A 22,801-nucleotide genomic window follows, 5' to 3' on the forward strand; every position below is an offset into this window, starting at 1 on the left:
GGGCCTGGCAGGTTCCCTCCAGCCCTTTTATGAGGTCACTAATCCCGTCCATGAAGGCTCCAACTCTTAATACTATCACATCAGTGATTAAGTTTCAACATATGAAATTCGGGGACACATTCAGAGCAGTGCAGGAGCTTATCCACCCTCATTCCAGCCAGAGCCAGGCTTGCAGTCCATGGGGGGAAAACAGGGCCTCAGAATGATGGAGGCCGTGTCTGCAGCCAGACCCCAGGCCTGCTGACCACAGGCCCTCCAACACAAACACTGGCCCTGGCTCCACGGGAAGGGGCATTTTTCAGAGATGACATCAGCTTTGCTCTTCTTTTCCTTTCTTTTCTTTTCCTCTCTTTTCTCTCTTTTTTTTTTTTTTTTTTTTTTTGAGACAGAGTCTCTCTCTATTGCCCAAGCTGGAGTGCAGTGGCGCTATCTCAGCTCACTGCAAGCTCCGCCTCCCAGGGTCAAGCAATTCTCCTGCCTCAGCCTCCTGTGTAGCTGGGACTATAGGCGCCCGCCACCACTCCCAGCTAATTTTTTGTATTTTTAGTAGAGACGGGGTTTCACTGTGTTAGCCAGGATGGTCACGATCTCCTGACCTCGTGATCCACCCACCTCGGCCTCCCAAAGTGCTGGGATTACAGGCGTAAGCCATCGCACCTGGCTCTTTTCTTTTCTTTGAGATGGAGTCTCACTCTGTCACCCAGGCTGGAGTGCAGTGGCGTGATCTGCAACCTCCACCTCCCGGGTTCTAGCCTCCCGAGTAGCTGGGATTGCAGGCATGCGCCACTATGCCCGGCTAATTTTGTATTTTTAGTAGAGACCATGCTGATCAGGCTGGCCTCAAACTCCCGACCTCGGGTGATCTGCCCGCCCTGGCCTCCCAAAGTGCTGGGATTATAGGTGTGAGCCACTGCACCTGGCCATTAATTTTTGTATTTTTAGTAGAGACGGGATTGCACCATGTTGGCCAGGCTGGTCTCAAACTCCTGACCTCAGGTGATCTGCTCACCTCGGCCTCCCAACGTGCTGGGATTACAGACGTGAGCCACTGCGCCGGGCCGACATCAGCTCTTAAAGTTGTATGTTTCCTGCCTACCTCAGCCCAGGCAACAGAGTCCCCAGAGCCCACTCGCCTGTCCAGCGGCCTGCTCACCCCTGAGGACACAGCCTTGCCTGGGCACTGCAGGGCAGGTGCAAGCAGAGAGAAGATACCAACCTCCTAGGTCCCGAAATACATCTCAGGGCCTTTACTCATGCTGTCCTTCCACCTGTTCCAATGCCTTCCCCACTCTGTGCCTCCATGAACGCCTGGCAAATGTCTCTGCATCCTTCAAGTGTCATGTCCCTTTGAAGCCAGCCCCACACCCCGAGCCTCTCAGCGTTCCATCCCTCCATCCATTACAGCCAGGCCACTCTGCACCGCATCCAGAACCTCCCCCCTTCCCCTCCCTGCTCGCCTCCTGTCATGAGACCCCCAATTCCAGAGGGGCACAGGCCAAGTCCTATTTTACTCTGGCCAAGGGCTTCTTGGGGACTCAGGAAATGTTTCTTGAGGAAAGGCTAGAGGGCAGGCAGGTAGGAAATCTGGTGGGGGAAATATCCTTATTGACACACCCCCATCCAATCACTACATTTTTGTAAGGGACCCAGCCCTGGCATCCACTTTGAGAATCACTCCTGCCCCCATGAATGCACCTGGGGAACGTCAGAATTTGGGAATAAAGATCTTAGTGCCTTCACCACAGGCATCACCAGGGAAAGCCTAAGGGACCTGGCGCCATCCACCACCCGGGCCCCCCAGGAAAGCAGCCTCCCCACAGCCTACCTCCCAGGTGGGTGGTCTAGACCCCCACCCCACCCACTCCCTGGCCTCCCTCACCAAACCTCCGCACAGTTGCTAGGTAGCGAGGCCTGAAGGAGCTCTCTGGTTTCCTCAACCTCTAACGGGTCCAGTAATAGCACCACCCTCAGAGCAGGGCCACCACGAGGCCAGGGTCAGTCCAGACGGGGCCAGCTTTTGTCCACACAGCAGTACAAGCCTGCCCTTGCTGGAGCCTGGGACCTCCCGCCCCACTGCAGCCGAAGCTGCGTCTATCGCCTTGTCTCAGGGGTTGATGAATCAATACATGAAAGCCCCTGGACCTTAGGAAGCACCCAGTCAACGTTAGCCATGGTTAGGTTCATTATTGTATTATTTCGATTTTACTCACATTATTAAGCGTCCACTAGGTGGCAGCACTAGAGGACTGGATGCTGATGAACCAGGCTGGCCGACCCCTGCCTCCCAGGAGCCTAAGGGACAGATACATAAACAGCTGATGTGGAAGTGCAGGGTGGGAGGGGTTAACTCAGGCTGTAGGAAAGCCCAGGAACAGCCTAGACAACATAGCAAGACCCCATCTCTACAAAAAATTAGCCATGCGTGGTGGTGGGTGCGTATAGCCCCAGCTACTTGGGGTGCTGAGGTGGATCACTTGAGTCCAGGAGGTCCAGGCTGCAGTGAGCCGTGATCATGCCACTGTTTAAAAGAAAGAGAAAGAAGGAAGGAAGGAAGGGGAGAGAGAGAGAGAGAGAGAGAAAAGAAAGAAAAAGAAAGAAAGAAAAAAAAAAACAAAAAAAAGAAAGAAAACAAAACAAAAAGAAAACAAAATCCAGAGAACCTAGTCTGGCCTAAGGGCGTGTGAATCCAGAAAGGCTTCCTGGAGGAGGTGCTACCCATTGAAGACCCAAAGGAAGAGTACAAAGATATTAACCAACAACAAAGCGGTAAGGCCCAGTTGAGAGAGCTGTGGTGAGGGCTCAGCTGAAGGCAGGGAGGCTGGAAATTGAGCTATGTGAAGGAGGCCTTTTTGATGGGGAGGGCACTGCAGGGAAGGGAGCTACAGCAGATGGGGGCAAGAGGTGCTGAGACTACAGGGTGGGCTGTTCTAGCAGGTGGTGCTGGTTGAATGAATGAGTGAGGGAAGAAATGAATGAGGGATACAAAGACAGAAGGCCAAGGTGGAAAAACCAACTCTATCTTTTACGGTGGGTTTTTTAAAATTTTTTTTTGGCAGCTGGGACAAGTAGACAGAGACACATGGCAACATACACTGGTCCTGCACCACCCCCAGCTGGGGACTCGAAGGACTGGGGTGTGCTGAAGGTGGCATGTCAAGCCCAGAAGGGGGCAGGAGGACCAGGTCTCCTCCTCTCCTCGGCTGCCCCTCTGTCCCAGGATGGGGAGCTGATTGACAGCTCCCCTGCCCCCCCACCCCGTGCCGAGCACCAAGCTCCCCAGCTGCTGACTCAGGCCCTGCCGGCCAGCTCAGCATTCCTGCCTGGCCCTACTGAATGGGGCTATTGAAAGTCTCTGTAGCCACAGACCACACCCCCAACCAGAGCCTTCGGCTGCGCTGTGGCTCCTCTCTCAGGGGACAGAGTAGGCCCTGGGGGTTACAGGAGAGGGCTCTGGCTGCCAGCGACTGCTCTGGGGGTGTCTGCGACCAAGGACGATCCTGGGTAAGCTGGCTGGGCTGGCACCAAAGAGGGGATTCCAGAGCGAGGGGTCTCCCTCGTGTGCAGGACAGAGGCGCTGGGGTGGGCAACCCGGGCTTGGGGGAGGGGTCTGTGTGTCACTGGGAGAGCCAAAGGGCCCTGTGGGTTTTCCCACCTGCCCCCTCAGACTGGAGCTTCCCTGAGGTAGAGGTGGTTTCCCCCTTAGATAGAGGCCACTCAGGAGTATGGGCTGGGTCTCCCCCGTCAGACAGGAGCCAAGGTAGGGAGAAGGGACGGTTTGGAGTCTTGCCCATCAGTCTCAGAGCTCCCCAGGCATGGGAATAGCATCAGGCATCCAGCCTCAGCCTCTGCTGCTGGGTCCAGATCAAGCGCCCTCCTTTCCCTTCCTCTCCCCACTTGGCCTTTGCCCTAAGTCAAGACCTGGCCACCAGCCTGGCTGCAGGGGCCTGCAGAGCCAGCTGCACTTTTTCAGGTATGGGGGAGGGCCAGGTACCATGAAGCCAGTGCAGGTCGCCACCCTTCTGTGGATGCTACTGCTGGTGCCCAGGCTGGAGGCCGCCCAGAAGGGGTCCCCAGAAGAGGCCTCCTTCTACTATGGAACCTTCCCTCTTGGTACGGCCATGCTTCTGTTCGTCTGTCTGCCTGTCTGTCTGTCGTCCACCTGCCCACTTTGGCTGACTTGCCAAGGAGTTTGGTGTTCTTGCTTCCTGATTGGCAGGATGAGAAACGTACCTTTGTGTGGTTGTTCTAAAAGTCCCTAACAGATATTTTTTTTGAAGTTACTAAAAATTACACAGATAATACATGCTAATCAGAGCTAAAGTTGTGCAAAAAATGTTTTTAATAATCTTCCCCTACCCTGCCTCATGTGCTCACACTCCTAGGAACACAAGGCCCCAGTGGGACAGGGGCAGCGCATGGTAGGGAGGGGCAGTCCATGAGGCCTGAGAGGCACAGCCCTGAGTCCTGGCTCTGGGTGACACTGAGAGCACCTGAGACCCAGCACAGGTCTCCCCCTGCAGGCTTCTCCTGGGGCGTGGGCAGTTCTGCCTACCAGACAGAGGGTGCCTGGGACCAGGACGGGAAAGCGCCCAGCATCTGGGACGTCTTCACGCACAGTGGGAAGGGGAAGGTGCTCGGGAATGAGACGGCAGATGTAGCCTGTGATGGCTACTACAAGGTGCAGGTGAGTGCGGGGTGTGTGAGTGTGTGTGTGCGTGCGTGCGTGCGTGTGCACACATGTGAGCACATGCCTAGCTGGGAGGCAGGGAGTGACGTATTGGGGGAGCTCTGGTGACAACAGCATCCCCGTGCTCTGCCAAACACACTCCACCCCAGTGCAGCCAGAAGGGGCAGGGCCAGTGGGGGTGAAGGTTTGGGAGGGGCCAGGATGTGAGGTGGATGTAGGAGGAAAGGAAAGTGGGGCCTCGCCTGAGCCAGTGCCTCAGGCCAAGTGATGGGGGAGCTGAAGGGCTGATCCCACAGCTTCAGGGCCTAGAGCCACAGTGGCCTGAACCCCCGGTCCCTGCTTGTGAGTTGCACCCTGTGGAGGGAGTGGGACCCGCTCATCCTCAGCACCCACTTTCCTCTCTGGATGGCTTCTTGAGGAACTCATCACCCAGGTTTACTAGGGACACCCTGATGGACTTCTCCTAGTGCCTCCCTGTCCTGCGTTTTCTTTGACTCTTGGCGTATCCCCTGCATGAAGTGGGCAGGTGGCATCACCTCTGTCGTACAGGTGAGGAAGCAGGTTCTTCCTTGCCCACTAACAGCTACAGACAAGAGCAAGCCTCGGCCCTAGAGCCCGATGCACCCCTACCTCCCATACCCAGGGCCCAGGTGACCTGCCTCCCCACCCCTGTCTGCACAGGAGGACATCATTCTGCTGAGGGAACTGCACGTCAACCACTACCGATTCTCCCTGTCTTGGCCCCGGCTCCTGCCCACAGGCATCCGAGGTGAGCTAGGGAAGCCCCTCCCGAGCCCAGGTGCGGCCCCTTCCAGCCATGTTGGCTTTGCAGGGGCACCACAGAGTCCTGGGGAGGGAGATCAGCCCATGAACGTGGTTGCTGATGGTGGCAGCTCTCACAGGTTCTGCAGGTAACTGGGCTCCCAGAATGCTGGTGGGCTAACGGTGCCTCAGGCCTTCGAAAAGCAACAGGTCCCAGGAATGCTGCACTCCAGAAGGCCAAGGTCCTTTCTCGTAGCATCTTCTTTTATTTCACGTACAGCCGAGCAGGTGAACAAGAAGGGAATCAAATTCTACAGTGATCTTATCGATGCCCTTCTGAGCAGCAACATCACCCCTATCGTGACCTTGCACCACTGGGATCTGCCACAGGTGAGGACCTGAGCAGGCTCACAGGCCCAAGGGGTACTCAACTAAGCAGGAGGGAGCCCAGTTTGAGGACTTGGGTTGCCAAGGTGGAGCAGAGACTAGGGTCTGGATTCTGCCGCAGGACTGTAAGATGTGAGTGAGTGAAAAAATCTAACTCACTGTCATAGTCCACTTTTGCTGTTATAATGGAATGCCTGAGACTGGGTAACTTGTAAAGAATGGGAGTGTATCTTCCCACAGTTCTGGAGGCTGCGAGGTCCAAGATCAAGACACTGGCAGGTATGGATTCTGGTGAGGCCCCAGTCTCTGCTTCCAAGATGATGCCTTGAATGCTGTGTCCCTCTTTTTATAAGGGCACCTAATCTCATTCAAGAGAGAAGAGCCCTCATGACTCAACCAAAGGCTACACTTCCCCATACTGTTACACAGGGTTCAACATGAATTCCGGAGGACAGAAACATTCAAACCAAAGCACTCATGTATGGCAGGGAGATCACACTGCTTTAATTGATGTGTGTAGTAAGTGAAAAGAGTGAATCCTTTTGTTTTCTAAAAAACTTGGCATAAAAACAAATTTTAAAAACTATAAAGATATGTCTTTTAACTAAGATCTGGCAGCCAGGCGCAGTGGCTCACGCCTGTAATCCTAGCACTTTGGGGGGCCGAGGTGGGTGGATCACCTGAAGTCAGGAGTTCGAGACCAGCCTGGCCAACATGGTGAAACCCGGTCTCTACGAAAAATACAAAACAGCCGGGCGTGGTGGCGGGCACGTATAATCCCAGCTACTCGGGAGGCTGAGGCAGGAGAATCGCTTGAACCCGGGAGGCAGAGATTGCAGTGAGCTGAGATCATGCCATTGCACTCCAGCCTGGGAAATGAGAACGAAATTCCATCTAAAAAAAAAAAGATCTGGTGACATAGCACAATGAACAAGTTTAGCCTTTTTTCTCCAATTTGTTTGAGCCAGTATCACAGACACTCATATATGATCCCTGCCCCAGCAATGTCCATGAAATCACAACATGCTTCAGAACGTCACTATGTCACTGTGATTCAAGCAATATTTTCTTTTTTTTTTTTTTTTTTTGAGATGGAGTCCTGCTCCGTCATCCAGGCTGGAGTGCAGTAGAGTGATCTCTGCTAACTACAGCTTCTGCCTCCTGGGTTCAAGTGATTCTCCTCTCTCAGCCTCCTGAGTAGCTGGGATTACAGGCATGTGCCACCGTGCCTGGCTAATTTTTGTATTTTTAGTAAAGACAGGGTTTCACCATGTTGGCCAGGCTGGTCTCGAACTCCTGTCTTCAGGTGATCTGCCTGCTTCAGCCTCCCAAAGTGTTAGGATTACAGGTGTGAGTGACTGCACCCAGCCTCAGGCATATTTTCATTCACTGGGGAGAAGGTCCCATCGGTGCCCTGGAAGGTTTGGGCAGGAGGTGGGGGGAAAGGGTGTTCTGATTGGAGGGCACATGGCAAAGAGGGGGAAGCTGGGCAAGCAGTTCGGTTCAGTTAGAATTTGGGGAGCAGGTAGGAGAGGGAAGGGTTAGAGGCTGGAGAAGTGGCTTGGGGAAGACCTCGAAGGCCTCAAGTGCTGAGCTAAGATGACTGGGAACTGGGTTTATTCTGTAGGAATGGGAGCTACGACTCCTCTAACTGGGGAGGAGGGCACAGCAGGCTTTAGGGAGATGAAACTTCCAGCTTGTTCCCTGGTTGCTTTCACGAGCCTGCCCCATTAACATCCCCTCAAACCCACCAAGGAGAGCTGGACAGGTAGTCTCGATAGAGTGACAAGTCTTGGGAGAATTCTGCCATCGTGGGCAGATGCGTTTGGTTGGGAAAGCCCTCTGCCGAAGAAGGCAGACCCTGTCTCAAGGCTTCTAGGAGCTTTCTGACATCTGCGTGGCCCTCAAAAGCCTCATCAGAGTGTTCATCCCAGCATCACATCTCATTTCTCCAGAACTCAGATCTAAGATGCTTCCCCATTATTAGGCCCCTTTCCCCTGGCAATTTTTCTTAAATATTCAATCCGTCTGGTTCTTTCTAAGCATGGGAGTCCCAGTCTCCCTGCGTGGCCTCCCTCCTGTTTGTCTGAGGACTGTCACACAGCTTATCTCCACATTTAAACTGCTTCTCGGTTCATTCATGGGGCATCTGCTTCTCTGTGTTCTCAGCTGCTCCAGGTCAAATACGGCGGGTGGCAGAATGTGAGCATGGCCAACTACTTCAGAGACTATGCCAACCTGTGCTTTGAGGCCTTTGGGGACCGCGTGAAGCACTGGATCACGTTCAGTGATCCTCGGGTAAGCGGGGCCCCTCCAGGTGGGAGAATGTGACACTCTCTGCCACTTCTTATGGGTCCTGTTGTCCTGCTTGCTGTCCCTACAGGCAATGGCAGAAAAAGGCTATGAGACGGGCCACCATGCGCCAGGCCTGAAGCTCCGCGGCACCGGCTTGTACAAGGCAGCACACCACATCATTAAGGTGAGGTGGGTCCTTCTGGTGCAGGAACAGCCTCGGGGTCAGCTCAGCCTGCCCCAGGGGCTCTAGCCTGAGCTTGGTCCTCTGCCGCTCCACCTCCGAGTCAGCATACTCCATAGCACCTTCCCTTCTGTGACGATTTATGGAGGGCGTGTCCTGTCATCCAGGGCGCTGGGGGACACTATGGCTGAGCCATTATAGCGACTCCCAAGAGCTTACAGCCTAGCCAAGGGGACATCCATGTGGAAATGCGTCAACTACAGGTCCAAGCTGTGACAGGAGGAAGAAGGGGTGTGACAGCAAGCCAGGGGTTAAAATCTTCAATGAATGAGTAGAAGTAACTGGGGTTGATCAAGGACAGCAGTAAGAGGAGTTAGAAGTGGTCATCAGAGTGTGGACTTCAAAGAACCTGGGAATTTTGAAGGAGGAAGGAAAACTAGTTTGGAAGCAGCGAAAATGAGCAGGCAGACTCCACCTTACTCCCAGCTCAGAGGTATGTGGAGTGTGATGGAAAAAATGGCCTCTGCTCGAAGGAGCTGCAGTGGAGGTGCTCTTAGGGTCAGCAGGCATCAGTCACACAAGAGAGTAAAGGGGCCATTTGGAGAAGATGCTACAGGAAAGAAGGGCTACTGGAAAGCCTTGTCGCTGGGGAGGGAATTGGGTCACATTACAGGACATGTATGAGGATATACATGATGGTAACTGGAGAACAGGGATACGAGGCATGTGGGATTGGCCCCAAAGGACACTTAGCGGAAGGTGGACAATCTTTCTAAGCTGGAAGGCAAGGAACCACTGGGTGACATTCCAGATCCCCAAACTCATATCAGGGAGAACATTTTCTCATTTTTTCTACATTTGGCTTATGATTTCTTAAACTGTAAATATTTAAAGGGCAGAGCTCTCAAGTTTTTTTTTTTTTTTTTTGCAACTGAGTCTTGCTCTGTCACTCAGGATACGGTGAAGCGGCGCGATCTCGGCTCACTGCAACCTCCGCCTCCCGGGTTCAAGTGATTCTCCTGCCTCATTCTCCCAAGTAGCTGGGACTACAGGCGTGCACCACCACACCCAGCTAATTTTTGTATTTTTGATAGAGACAGGGTTTCACCATGTTGGCCAGGCTGGTCCTGAACTCCTGACCACAGGTGATCCTCCTACCTCGGCATCCCAAAGTGCTGAGATTGTAGGCATGCGCCATAGCTCCCGGCCTCAAGATATTTTTAATATTAAACATGGAAGTCATTTTCTGGGCCTTCTTATCTATCAAAAGTAGCGAGCTGAAGAGATGTGATTATTTATTTATTTAGAGACAGATTCTTGCTCTGTCGCCCAGGCTGGAGTACAGTGGCACGATCTCGGCTCACTGCAACCTCTGCCTCCTGGGTTCAAGCAATTCTCCTGCCTCAGCCTCCTGAGTAGCTGGGATTACAGGCATACGCCACCACACCCGGCTAATTTTTTTGTATTTTTAATACAGACAGGGTTTCACCATGTTGGCCAGACTGCTCTCGAATTCCTGACCTTGTGATCTACCCGCCTCGCCCTCCCAAAGTGCTGGGATTACAGGCGTGAACTACCGCACCCGGCCTGAAGGGATGTAATTCTGATATTGTTTTGACATGTTCCACTTCATCAGACAATACCGTGATTCACTTGGTTATTGCTGGTTGGCAAAAGGAAGTATAAGGAAAGAAGTCTGATAAATACAGGTTCTCTGTGAGTAACAAACAAAACAACCCCAAATTCTATAGCCTTCAGATATTCAGCTCTTCTAAGCTGGTACTTCTCAAACTTTAACAAGCATCAAAATCACTTAATAAATGATTACTGAGCCAGGTGTGGTGGCACATGCCTGTTGTGCCAGCTATTCGAGAGGCTTGAGCAGGAGGGAGGATCGCTTAAGCAGGAGGATCACTTGAGCCTAGGAGTTTAATTCCAGCCTAGACAATAAGCAAGACCCCATCTCAAGAAAAAAAAAATGCTTATTAAAGCACAGATTGCTGGCCAGGCACAGTGGCTCATGGCTGCAATTCCAGCACTTTGGGAGGCTGAGGTGGGCAGATCGCTTGAGGTCTGGAGTTCGAGATCAGCCTGGCCAACACGGAGAAACCCCATCTCTACTAAAAGTACAAAAATTAGCCAGGCATGGTGGCGGGTGCCTGTAGTCCCAGCTACTCAGGAGGCTGAGGCAGAAGAATGGCTTGAACCCGGGAGGCAGAGGTAGCAGTGAGCCGAGATTGTACCACTGCACTCCAGCCTGGGCCACAGAGCGAGATTCCATCTCAAGATTTAAAAAAAAAAACAAAACACAGATTCTTGGGCCCCGCTTTGAGTTTCTGATTCAGTAGGTCTGGCAAGGGCCCATGGATTTGCATGTCTATTAAGTTCCCAGTGGATCCTGATGATCTTGATCTGGAGGCCACACACTGAGAATCACTGTTCTAGATTACTTTCCATCTCTCTTAGGTGTTGAACTACCCAAGCGCAGTGGCTAGCTGAAATAGCCTCAGGCAGGCCAGCGGGTCACTGGTAGAAGATGAAGAGAAGGCAGGTTGTTGTGTTTTAGATTCCATTTCTCAAGACTATTTCAGACACTTGGTATTTTCCTAACTTACTGAGCTCCTCTGAGAAAAGTACTGCCTAGTTGCTACTGAGGACTAAGAGGAACAAAACAGGAAACTTTAGCAAAAATCTTAAAAACGATAAATAACAACACAAAGTTGTTTGAGCCAGATTTACATCAAGTTTCATTTACAGTATAAGAAAATAAGTGCCTCAAGAAGTTAGAGGAAGGAAGACTGGATCGGGATAAACAAGGCTGGATTGATGAAAATGATAGGTCTAAAGTTAGGAAGGAAAGAAAGGCCACCCAGATGGAAAGGGAGGAAATGGATGGGCCAGGTACCTACGATGAATTTCTACTCCCCTTGCAGGCCCACGCCGAAGCCTGGCATTCTTATAACACCACGTGGCGCAGCAAGCAGCAAGGTGAGCTGTGGCCCCACCCATGTACCCAGGACAGCCAAGTGCCCGGAGCAGCAATGGCATGCCCACCCCCCACTCCCTTTTCTTTCTTTTCTTTTAAGGTCTGGTGGGAATTTCGTTGAACTGTGACTGGGGGGAACCTGTGGACATTAGTAACCCCAAGGACATAGAGGCTGCCGAGAGATACCTACAGTTCTGTCTGGGCTGGTTTGCCAACCCCATTTATGCCGGTGACTACCCCCAAGTCATGAAGGACTACATTGGTGAGCCCAGTCTCATTTTAAACTGCAGATACTATGGCAAGTTATTGAGCCCATGTGAAACAAGCAAAAGGCACGGGGATGAAGAGCTCATTGGGCCTGGGTGAGGTACTCAAGGGATAATCCAGACTGGAAAGAATTGAGAACCAGACATTTGAACTGGCAAGGAGAAACCCTAGACCTCTCAATTTCCCTAGACTTGGAAACTGAGAATTTTCAGAACTCAGGGAAGAAACTGGTGGTCTTTGGGCTGGTCTGTCTTATGTTCTGCTGCCCTGCCCCTTCCTCCACCCCACTTTAACTGCAGTCAAGCAGGAGAGAGGTCAGACGCAGTCACGGGCCCATGTCACTTCTATTGTCGGTTCTTTCTGTCAATAGAGAAATACTTTCCAAGCTCCAGTTTCCACAGTGTTGGAGAAGAGAATAAACACAAGTAAGGCTTACAGGGATATGTCAATTTGGATGTTTTTAACTGCCACGTAACAGAAAATTCTACCTAAAAATTACTTGAAGTAGGGAATTTATCATCTCACCTGAGCCCAGGGAAGGGTGATGCAGGGCTAGGTAATCTAGACTTCAGGGGTGCCCTTGAGGACCCAGGCTCATTCCATCTTTCCACTCTGGCACCTTCAGTTAGCCCATCAACCAAACTCCATGGCCACAAGATGACTGCAGCAACCCCAGGCATCGCATCTTTACACGTCAACACCCAAAGACAGAAAAAGGGAATCGCTCTGTCATAGTATGTTTTGGGGTGGGCTTTCTTGGCCATTTTTTCCCCAATTTTTTTTACTGTGGCAAAATACACATCAAATGTACCTGTGTTGCCATTTTAAAGTGTACAGTTCAGTGGTATAAAATACATTCATAATGTGCAACCATCACCACCATCCATCTCCAGAACGCTTCATCTTGCAAAACTGAAACTTTGCCGAGTCCCTGGCAACCACGATTCCACTGTCTCTGATTTTGACTAAGTAGCTCATATAAGTGGAATCATACAGTATTTGTCTTTGTGTGACTGGCTTATTTTACTCAGCATAATGTCCTCAAGATTCATCCATTTTGTAATATGTCAGAATTTCCTTCCTTTTTAAGGCTGAATAATATTCCCTTGTCAGCTGGGCACGGTGGCTCACGCCTGTAATCCCAGCACTTTGGAAGGCCGAGGCGGGCAGATCACCTGAGGTCAGGAGTTCGAGACCAGCCTGACCAACATGGCGAAACCCCGTCTCTACTAAAAGTACAAAAGTTAGCTGGGCATGGTGGTGGGCCACTGTAATCCCAACTACTTGGGAAGTTGAGGTAGGAGAATCACTTGAACCTGGGAGGTGGAGGTTGCAGTGGGCCGAGATTGCGCCCCTGCACTCCAGCCTGGGTGATAGAGTGAGACTTTATCTCAAAAAAAAAAAAATTCCCATTGTCTGTATATATCATATTATGCTTATTTACTCATCCATCAATAGACACTTAGGTTGCTTCCATGTTTAGCTATCGTGAATAATGCTAAAAACATGGGTGTACAAATATCTCAAGATCCGGCTTTCAGTTATTTGGGGTATATACCCAGAAGTAGAATTGCTGGATCATATGAATAATTCCATTTTTAATTTTTTTTAAGGAAGCATCGTACTGTTTTCAACAGTGGGTGTACCATTTTACATTCCCGGCAGCACTACACAAGGGTTCCAATTACTCCACATCCTTGCCAACACTTGTTATTTTGCTTAATAATGGCCATGCCAATGGCTGTAAGGTTGTATCTCATTGCAGTTTTGATTTGTATTTCCCTAATGATTAGTAAGAACGTCTTTTCATGTGCTTATACATCTGTAGATCTTCTTTAGAAAAAATGCCAATTCAAATTCTTTGCCCATTTTTGAATTGGGTTGTTTTTGTTGTTGAGTTTTGGGAATTCTCTACATATTCTGGAGTCTTGTCTTTTATCACATACATGATATGCAAATATTTCCTCCAATTCTATGTGGGTTTTTTATTCTGTTGCTAGTGTCTTGATTCTCAAATTTTTAAAAATTTCATGAAGTCCAATTTGTCTATTTATGTTAGTTTCTTTTGCCTATTTTTGTTGCCTGTGATTTTGGTGTCAGAGTCGATATATAACTGCCTAATTAATTGTCATGGTGCTTTTGCTCTATGTTTTCTTTTTCTTTCTTTCTTTTTTTTTATTTTTGAGACAGAGTCTCGCTCTGTTGCCCATACTGGAGTGCAGTGGTGCAATCTCGGCTCACTGCAACATCTGCCTCCCAGGTTCAAGTGATTCTCCTGCCTCAGCCTCCCAAGTACCTGGGATTACAGGCACCTGCCATCATGCTTAGCTAATTTTTGTATTTTTGTAGACATGGGGTTTCACCATGTTGGCCGGGCTGGCCTTGAACTCCTGACCTCAGGTGATCTACCCACCTCAGCCTCCCCAGTGGGTCATGCTGGTAATTTTTTTTTTTTTTTTTTGAGACAGGGTCTCTCGCTCTGTCACCAAGGCTGGAGAGCAGTGAAGTGATTATGGCTCACTGCAGCCTCGACCTCCCCGGGCTCCAGTGATCCTCCCACCTCAGCCTCCCAAGTAGCTGGGACCACAGGCACACACCACTATGCCCAGCTAATTTTTTGTATATTTTGTAGAGACGGGGTTTCACTATGTAGCCGAAGCTGGTCTCAAATTCCTAGGCTCAAGCTATCTGCCCACCTTGGCCTCCCAAAGTGCTGGGATTACAGGCGTGGGCCACCACACCAGGCCATGTTTTCTTCTAAGCAGTTTTGTTTGTTTGTTTTGAAACTGAGTCTCGCTCTGTTGTCCAGGTTGGAGTGCAGTGGGGCAATCTCGGCTCACCGCAACCTTCGCCTCCCGGGTTCAGGCAATTCTCAATGTCTCAGCCTCTCAAATAACTGAGACTACAGGCGCCTGCCACCACGCCCAGCTAATTTTTGTATTTTTAGTAGAGACAGAGTTTCACCATATTGGCCAGGCTAGTCTCGAACTCCTGACCTTGTGATCTGCCTGCCTCAGCCTCCCAAAGTGCTGGGATTACAGGCATGAGCCACTGTTGGATGCCTTCTATTTATTTTTCTTGCATAATTACTCTGGCTAGAACTCTCGTTACTATGTTGAATAGAAGTAGTGAATGCAGGTATCCTTTTCTTTTTCTTCTTTTTTTTTTTTTTTTTTTTTAGAGAGTCTCACTCTGTTGCCCAGGCTAGAGTACAGTGGTGCAATCTTGGCTCACTGCAACCTCCGCCTCCCCGATCCAAGCAATTCTTGTGCCTCAGCCACCCAAGTAGCTGGGATTACAGGCATGCGCCACCATGTCCAGCTAATTGTATTTTTAGTAGAGACAGGGTTTCGCCATGTTGGCCAGGCTGGTCTCGAACTCCTGGCTTCAAGTGATCTGCCCATCTTGGCCTCCCAAAGTACAGGGATTACAGGCGTGAACCACCGTGCCTGGCCAATCCTCTTAGCTATTTTTAAGAACAAGAGAAATCTTCCCAGGAAGCAGTTTCTGTCCCTTTGTGCCTCAAGGGACAGAACACAGTCACATGGTTAGGTCGGGTGAGGCCCTAGACCATCAAAACTAGGGCCCCAGAGGCTGGGGAGGAAGAGGGCATGGAAGACAGGCATTGGACTGACTACTGGGTTTTTCTTAAGTCACTAAATGTAACTGAAATAACGTGCCAATATTTTATTTGCCTTATGCTAATATCTTAAGGGTATTTAATAACACAAACTTTGTATTCATTTTATCTAAACTGTTATCCTCTTTGGAACTATTCTTATGGTTATATTTTAGGTCAATTCATGCAAAATGTTGTTTTTCTTGATTTATATATTAAAAGTCATTTTTGCATAGATTACACCTGGACATGTTTCAAATTTTTTAAAGTACAAAAAGTATGTAGTAAAAAGTCAGGCCTCTCTCCCTCCCTCCCCAGAAGCAAGTATACTTCCAGAGATGGATTGTGCATGTGGTCAGTGTATGTGCTTATGATTATATGCAACATTCTGAAGCTTTTTTTCACTGAAACCTATATCCTGGCAAGCTTTCCCCATCGCTATAGAAAGTGCCACCTCATTTGTTCTAATGGCTGCATAGTGTTGTACCGATGGATGTTTCATCATTTACGTAACCAGACCCTACTGACAGACATTTAGGTTGTTTCCAATCTTTTGCTACTCGATCTGTAATGAAGATCCTTGTACAAACATCCCTTTACATGTGTGAGTAAAGCGTAAACAGATTTGGAATTGGTCAATGAAAGGACATATGCTTTTACAACTTTGAAAGATGGGACAAAGATAGGACATACCATCACTGGCCTTCCAGTTCCCTTCCCAAAGGCAGCTAAAATTACACATTTTTATTTTTTATTTTTTAAGATGGAGTTTTGCTCTTGTTGCCCAGGCTGGAGTTCAATGGCGTGATCTTGGCTCACTGTGACCTCTGCCTCCTGGGTTCAAGCGATTCTCCTGCCTCAGCCTCCCAAGTAGCTGGGATTACAGATGCCTGCCACCATGCCAGCTAATTTTTTTTTTTTGAGACAGAGTCTTGTCCTGTCACCCAGGCTGGAGTGCAGTGGCATGATCTCGGCTCACAGCAACCTCCACCTCCTGGCTTCAAGCGAGTCTCCTGCCTCATCCTCCCTAGTAGCTGGGATTACAGGCGTGCACCACCACGCCTGGCTAATTTTTGTATTTTTAGTAGAGATGGGGTTTCATCATGTTGGTCAGGCTGATCTCAAGCTCCTAAACATCGTGATCTGCCCCCCTTGGCCTCCCAAAGTGCTGGGATTACAGGCATGAGCCACCGCTCCTGGCCAATTTTTTGTATTTTTAGTAGAGACAGGGTTTCACCATGTTAGCCAGGCTGGTCGCGAACTCCTGATCTCAAGTGATCCACCTGTCTCGGCCTCCCAAAACGTTGGGATTACAGGCGTGAGCCACTGCACCCGGCCAAATTACCCATTTTTAATGTAAGGAACAATATAGGAGCCCAACTCTACTTTTTCTCCAGATGGCTACACACCACTTACCGAGTAATCTGTGAAAATACTACTTTTTTTTTTTTTTGAGATGGAGTCTCGCTCTGTCACCCAGGCTGGAGTGCAGTGGTGTGATCTCGGCTCACGTCAAGCTCCACCTCCTGGGTTCACGCCATTCTCCTGCCTCAGCCTCCCGAGTAGCTGGGACTACAGGCGCCTGCCACCACGCCCAGCTAATTTTTTTTATTTTTAGTACAGACGGGGTTTCACTGTGTTAGCCAGGATGGTCTCAATCTTCTGACCTTGTGATCCGCCCGCCTCGGCCTCCCAAAGTGCTGGGATTACAGGCGTGAGCCACCGCGCCCAGCCTGAAAATACTACTTTTAAGCAATATAAACTTATAAATATTTTGGACAGTATTGAAATCTCAAAAATTCCACTTTGGATGGCTAAAGTTATACTTCCCATGCAGATGAATCCTAAAGTCCACCTTTTATGTCAAGATGTCACTATCGTCATGATACATAACACAGTGATTGGAAGAAAATAAGGCTTTGTTAAATTCTACTTTTCTCTCTCAAAAGGAAGAAAGAGTGAAGAGCAAGGCCTGGAGATGTCGAGGTTACCAGTGTTCTCACTCCAGGAGAAGAGCTACATCAAAGGCACATCTGATTTCTTGGGATTAGGTCATTTTACTACTCGGTACATCACGGAAAGGAACTACCCCTCCCGCCAGGGGCCCAGCTACCAGAACGATCGTGACTTGATAGAGCTGGTTGACCCAAACTGGCCAGATCTGGGGTCTAAATGGCTATATTCTGTGCCATGGGGATTTAGGAGGCTCCTCAACTTTGCTCAGGTGATTATCACATTAAGCTATTCAAAGGGCATTTAGACTTGAATTCATGTTCTAACAGCTTAAGCTCAGGTGCCTACATTAGGAAGTTAATAAAACAAAATAAACCTAGTTACTCATACTTCAGAGGCTACTAAATATAGGCCTTACAGACTCATGTCTACCATGCGTAACCATTTGCATATATATAACTTTAGCTAAAAAATTCATATCCCACATTTATTTTGCTGTCCTTCTCGCCTAAACTGGAATATGTGGCAAAGAACAAGACCAAAGTACATGTCCCCTCCAACAATGCTTTTTTTTTTTTTTGAGACAGTCTCACTCTGTCACCCAGGCTGGAGTGCAGTGGCAATGATCTTGGCTCACTGCCACCTCTACCTCCCAGGTTCAAGTGATTCTCCTGCCTCAGCCTCTTAAGTAGCTGGGATTACAGGCATACGCCACCACACCCGGCTAATTTTGTATTTTTAGTAGAGACAGGTTTTCACCATGTTGGCCAGGCTGGTCTCAAACTCCTAACCTCAGGTGATCTGCCCACTTTGGCCTCCCAAAGTGCTGGGATTACAGGCGTGAGCCACCGCACCTGGAAACAATGTTCATTTATTGAGAAATACATTCTTTATAAGAACCTGTCTCCTGCCTACATTAATCTCTAAATAAACATGTTATCTGACATCTAGTAAGTGCCAAAATACACTTGATTAGAATGTGGCAGGCTTGAATATGTGTTCCTATATGAGCCTCTGACTCAGAAACCTACTTGTAGATCAGAATTTTTAAGATATTTGTTGCTATGACTCACTTTCAGACTCAATATGGCGATCCTCCCATATATGTGATGGAAAATGGAGCATCTCAAAAATTCCACTGTACTCAATTATGTGATGAGTGGAGAATTCAATACCTTAAAGGATACATAAATGAAATGCTAAAAGGTGAGACACAAACCAAGATTGTCTGCAGTTTTCCCGTTTAACTGAGACAGAATGTGATTAACACACGATCAACTGAATCTTGCTTCTAAATCTCATAAATGAGAACATTTTAACATTATCTTCACAGTTTTATTTTTCTAAGTAAATGAAATATATTTAAAATGGAATAAAATGTCTTTGCAGCTATAAAAGATGGTGCTAATATAAAGGGGTATACTTCCTGGTCTCTGTTGGATAAATTTGAATGGGAGAAAGGCTACTCAGATAGATATGGATTCTACTATGTTGAATTTAACGACAGAAATAAGCCTCGCTATCCAAAGGCTTCAGTTCAATATTACAAGAAGATTATCATTGCCAATGGGTTTCCCAATCCAAGAGAGGTAGGCCTAATTATCAATGTTATCTGTTCTGAACTTTAGAAGAGCTAGATAGCTGGAACACACAAAGTGCTTGGCAAGTTTCTCTCCTCTTTCCTCTATGAAAGAGGACAGGGGCATGCAGCATGGCCCTTTATTTTACCTTTGCTCATTTGCTTAGAATGGAGCAAGCATGACGTAAACTTCAATCTAAGGGCACTACCAGAGGTTATGAAGGAGTTCCGTTTGCTTTAAGTTATGATAGGGCAAAAACAATAGAGACTTCAAGTTAAATGTATTCTAAATCTTGTGTCTTTTTTTTTTTTTTTTTTTTTTTTTTGAGACAGAGTCTCACTCTGTCGCCAGGCTGGAGTGCAGTAGCGCGATCTCGGCTCGCTACAACCTCTGCCTCTTGGGTTCAAGCGATTTTCCTGCCTCAGCCTCCTAAGTAGCTGGGATTACAGGCGCGTGCCACCACGCCCAGCTAATTTTTGTATTTTTAGTAGAGATGGGGTTTCCCACATTGGCCAGAATGGTCTCTTGACCTGGTGATCTGCCCACCTTGGCCTCCTAAAGCGCTGGGATTACAGGCGTGAGCCACCGCGCCTGGCCTAAATCTTGTGTCTTAATGCAAACAAATACTACCTATTCTTCAACATGTATAAAAAAAGTTAAGTAAATCGAATGTATAATTATCATATCATTTTCATTTATTTTCCAGCCAAGCAGCAAAGCCATACACACACATTGGCTTCAAAATGAGACCTAAAGTAATCAAACTTAGTAATCCCTTAGAATCTACCAACATTTTCAATAACCTGAAAACTTTTCTAGCAGCTCTCTATTCTCTATGTTGCTGCACCTACTGGTAGGGAATATAAACTGTAATTTCGAGTGTCTTGGCCAGGTACGGTGGCTCATGCCTGTAACCCCAGCACCTTGGGAGGCTGGAGTGGGAGGACTGCTTGGGGCCAAGTGTTCAAGACCAGCCTGGGCAACATAGTAAGATCCCATTTCTACAAAAAAGTAAAAAATCAGCTGGATGTGGTGACGCGCCTGTAGTCCCAGCTGACTACAGAGACTGAGGTGTGAGGATCACTTGAGCCCAAGAATTTGAGGCTGCAGTGAGCTATGATTGCTCCACTGCACTCCAGCCTGGGCAACAGAGCAAGACTCTGTTTCTAAAAAATGAAATAAAATAGACTGTCTTAATAAAAATAATTTTAAAAAGTAAATTTCACTTGTTTACCAAAACTATTTTAAGGTGAGCCCCGCAGGACTATTAAATGGAAGCAGTGACTAAAAACCATAAGGTATTTGCTACTTTTACATTATTAGAAAAGCACTAGATGGTACACTCCTCACGAATAAAGCACTAGATTGTACACTCCTCATGAATAAAGACTGTTCTTTGACTCCCTCACTATGATGTACATGGATGTACAGTAAATATTAACTAATTTAAACTACAAGATGATTTAAAAACATAAACTACAGGTAGATTTTTAAAAATATTTACTTTTACCCCACATTTATTTCAAAAATGATTTGCAACAGCAAAAAATTAGTCTAAGACAACATTACTTATCAAGTGGGTTTTTATTAGGTGGAAAGTTGGTACCTCAAAGCTTTGGAAACTTGCTCTATCAACAATCAGATGCTTGCTGCAGGTGAGTCAGTATATTTCAATGTTTTCCTTTAATAATTAAACTAAATAATTATACATATCATTATCAAAATCTCAAAATGTGGCTCTACTTGAAGTCAATCTTCCAAAACTACTTATGATTAAAATCAGGTTTCTTTGAAGCAATGTCAAATTTCTATTTATAAGCATTTTAAAGCATTTAATCTACCATGAAAGATAAACATTTTATCCATTCAAGTTTTATCCTTTCAGAATCATACCTATAAATTTATATACCTGCTATTTTTGTTATAGAGGGCTTGGGCAAGGAGAGGAAAAGCCAACCATTATACCGAACGGGATGAAGGAAAAAAGAATACTTGAGATCTTATATTTGTTCATTCGGCAAGCAATTATTAAGCACTATTTGCCAGGGAATGTTTTCAGTCATGAAATATAGCCATGAACAAAACAAGGTCGCTATCTTCATAGAAGACATCATTTCCTATGTAATGGTATCTAAAAGGATCAGAGATGTTGAATAACAAAGATGCAATTATGCATCAAGAAATGCCAACACATATCATTTGTTTCTTTGAATTTTATCTTTATTTCTCCATAAGGGCAATCAGAGAAATACGCTTCCTTTTTTAACAGACTCATCTTTAATGTGGTAGCAGAGGTGGAAGGTGTAAGACCAAGTCTTACCAAACTAGCTATTTTTACAGGCCAATAAAGCAACATGCACCCACCCTCAATAAATTTAAATAATCAGGCAATATTAAGAATGTATATTCCATTAAACTAAAATAAACAAGGTTGAAATGTGGTACAGAATTCACTGATGAGCCTGTGAACTCCATGTGAGGATGTCCAGCGCCTTATTTATCTCAGTAACCAGAGTACCCAGCACACAAACTAAAAGTGGGTATTACATAAATGGCCACTATTTTATTAATAATGCACATAACATATGCTAATCATTAATTCTTAAAGATTATTATTTAACTATACAAGAATTGCCATACAAAATTTCAACATACAAGTTCCTATACTTCTTAAGATACACAATAACATTTTGAAAGACTGGAAATGTTTCCCAAGGACTTTCTATCACAAATTCCCCCCAATAAAAATTATAGGAACTGTGGAATATGGCTGCTAATATTTTGAGATGAATTTAGAAAGTATAAGTATTGAGAGACAGACTTTATTATATCACCTGTAGAAGAACCAAATTCAGGCATTTATCCCATATTTTCTGAAATATTTACAAAGCTCTTATAAAATTTTCAAATAACATTTAATTTACTAAGTTCTATTTCACGGCAAATAAGAGTCAGAAAATTTGAGGATGCTATTTTTTAAGTTTTTCCAATACAGTTAAAGCTTTTGGGATAAAGCTGTATTTACTAAAATGATCCTGTTCTCATTTGTGGTGCTCGTTCTCTTTGTCATTTCAGAGCCCTTGCTAAGTCACATGCAAATGGTTACAGAGATCGTGGTACCCACTGTCTGCTCCCTCTGCATCCTCATTGCTGCTGTTCTACTAATGCTCCTCCTGAGGAGGCAGAGCTGAGACAGGATCATCAATTTTGGAGCTTCATAAGAGAATCTTCAGGATCTTCCTCCCTTTTCTGCTTTGAGGGTTTCCATATATTTCTGTTTTCAGGTTCTACAATAATTACCTTTTTTTCTCTTTCTCTTTTTGGCTTGTGCTGGGATTTAAGAATTAGAAAATAAAAATAAGCAGAAATTAAAAAAAAAAAAACACTTGTAATCTCACCCCTCCTAAAGTTAATGTTAAGATTTTGCTGTATATAATGAATGTATATTATAAATTATGTACAAAAGTGGGATCACAGTATACAAACTGTTGTGACTTGATAGTTTATCACTCTAAAATCTGTCCAGAAATATTACTTTAATGTTCAAATGATTGCCATCTCAGCACTGTCCCATACCTGATAGATAAAATCAATCTGGCCAGGCGCAGTGGCTCACACCTGTAATCCCAGCACTTTGGGAGGCTGAGGCGGGTGAATCACTTGAGGTCATAAGTTTGAGACCAGCCTAGCCAACATGGTTAAACCCTGTCTCTACTAAAAATACAAAAACTAGCTGGGCATGGTGGCGGGCACCTGTAATCCCAGTTACTCGGGAGGCTGAGGCAGGAGAATCGCTTGAACCTGGGAGGTGAAGGTTGCAGTGAGCTGAGATCACACCACTGCACTCCAGCCTGCGCAACAGAGCAAGACTCCGTTTCAAAAGAGAAAAGAAATCTATAGATAACAAACCTTCCAGGTTGTAAATATTATTAGCCAACCACAGAAAACATGAAGTGGGTACCAAGTAAATGAGCACGTACACTCTTCTGACACTTTAGTCTGAATTTAGTCTGACAACTTCAACTACATTCAACTTACTTTAGTCAATGAAATACCTCAAAGAAATATTACGTTTATTTTTTAT

General features: G+C 46.8%; 2 protein-coding genes across 6 annotated transcripts in view; one reads left to right on the forward strand and one right to left on the reverse strand.

Annotated features, from left to right (window-relative positions):
• The first annotated feature begins 3,360 nt into the window (after window positions 1-3,360).
• Window positions 3,361-21,911, forward strand: LCTL (lactase like). Of its 3 annotated transcripts, XM_063638915.1 has the most exons (15): window positions 3,384-3,501; window positions 3,912-4,110; window positions 4,521-4,684; window positions 5,207-5,236; window positions 5,369-5,456; window positions 5,730-5,839; window positions 8,006-8,134; window positions 8,220-8,315; window positions 11,246-11,300; window positions 11,399-11,560; window positions 17,134-17,408; window positions 18,217-18,343; window positions 18,527-18,726; window positions 20,309-20,372; window positions 21,793-21,911. In XM_063638915.1, the coding sequence occupies exons 2-15, from the start codon at window positions 3,993-3,995 to the stop codon at window positions 21,906-21,908; spliced, it is 1,734 nt and encodes a 577-aa protein (XP_063494985.1). In that variant the 5' UTR covers window positions 3,384-3,501; window positions 3,912-3,992; the 3' UTR covers window positions 21,909-21,911. The 3 variants fall into 3 exon arrangements, with proteins under 3 accessions (XP_055134042.1, XP_063494985.1, XP_055134041.1); XM_055278067.2 differs by lacking the exon at window positions 5,207-5,236 and having other exon boundaries at window positions 3,361-3,501; window positions 3,971-4,110; XM_055278066.2 differs by lacking the exon at window positions 5,207-5,236 and having other exon boundaries at window positions 3,384-4,110.
• The window catches only part of ZWILCH (zwilch kinetochore protein), a 45,807-nt gene continuing 43,921 nt past the window's right edge, over window positions 20,916-22,801 (reverse strand). For all 3 annotated transcript variants that reach the window (XM_055278069.2, XM_055278071.2, XM_063638917.1), the window contains one exon: window positions 20,916-22,047. The gene's annotated coding sequence lies outside the window, so the exon portion shown is untranslated. The remainder of the gene's footprint in view (window positions 22,048-22,801) is intronic.

Source organism: Symphalangus syndactylus, chromosome 5 (genome assembly GCF_028878055.3).
Source record: "Symphalangus syndactylus isolate Jambi chromosome 5, NHGRI_mSymSyn1-v2.1_pri, whole genome shotgun sequence".
NCBI classification, from domain to species: Eukaryota; Metazoa; Chordata; class Mammalia; order Primates; family Hylobatidae; genus Symphalangus; species Symphalangus syndactylus.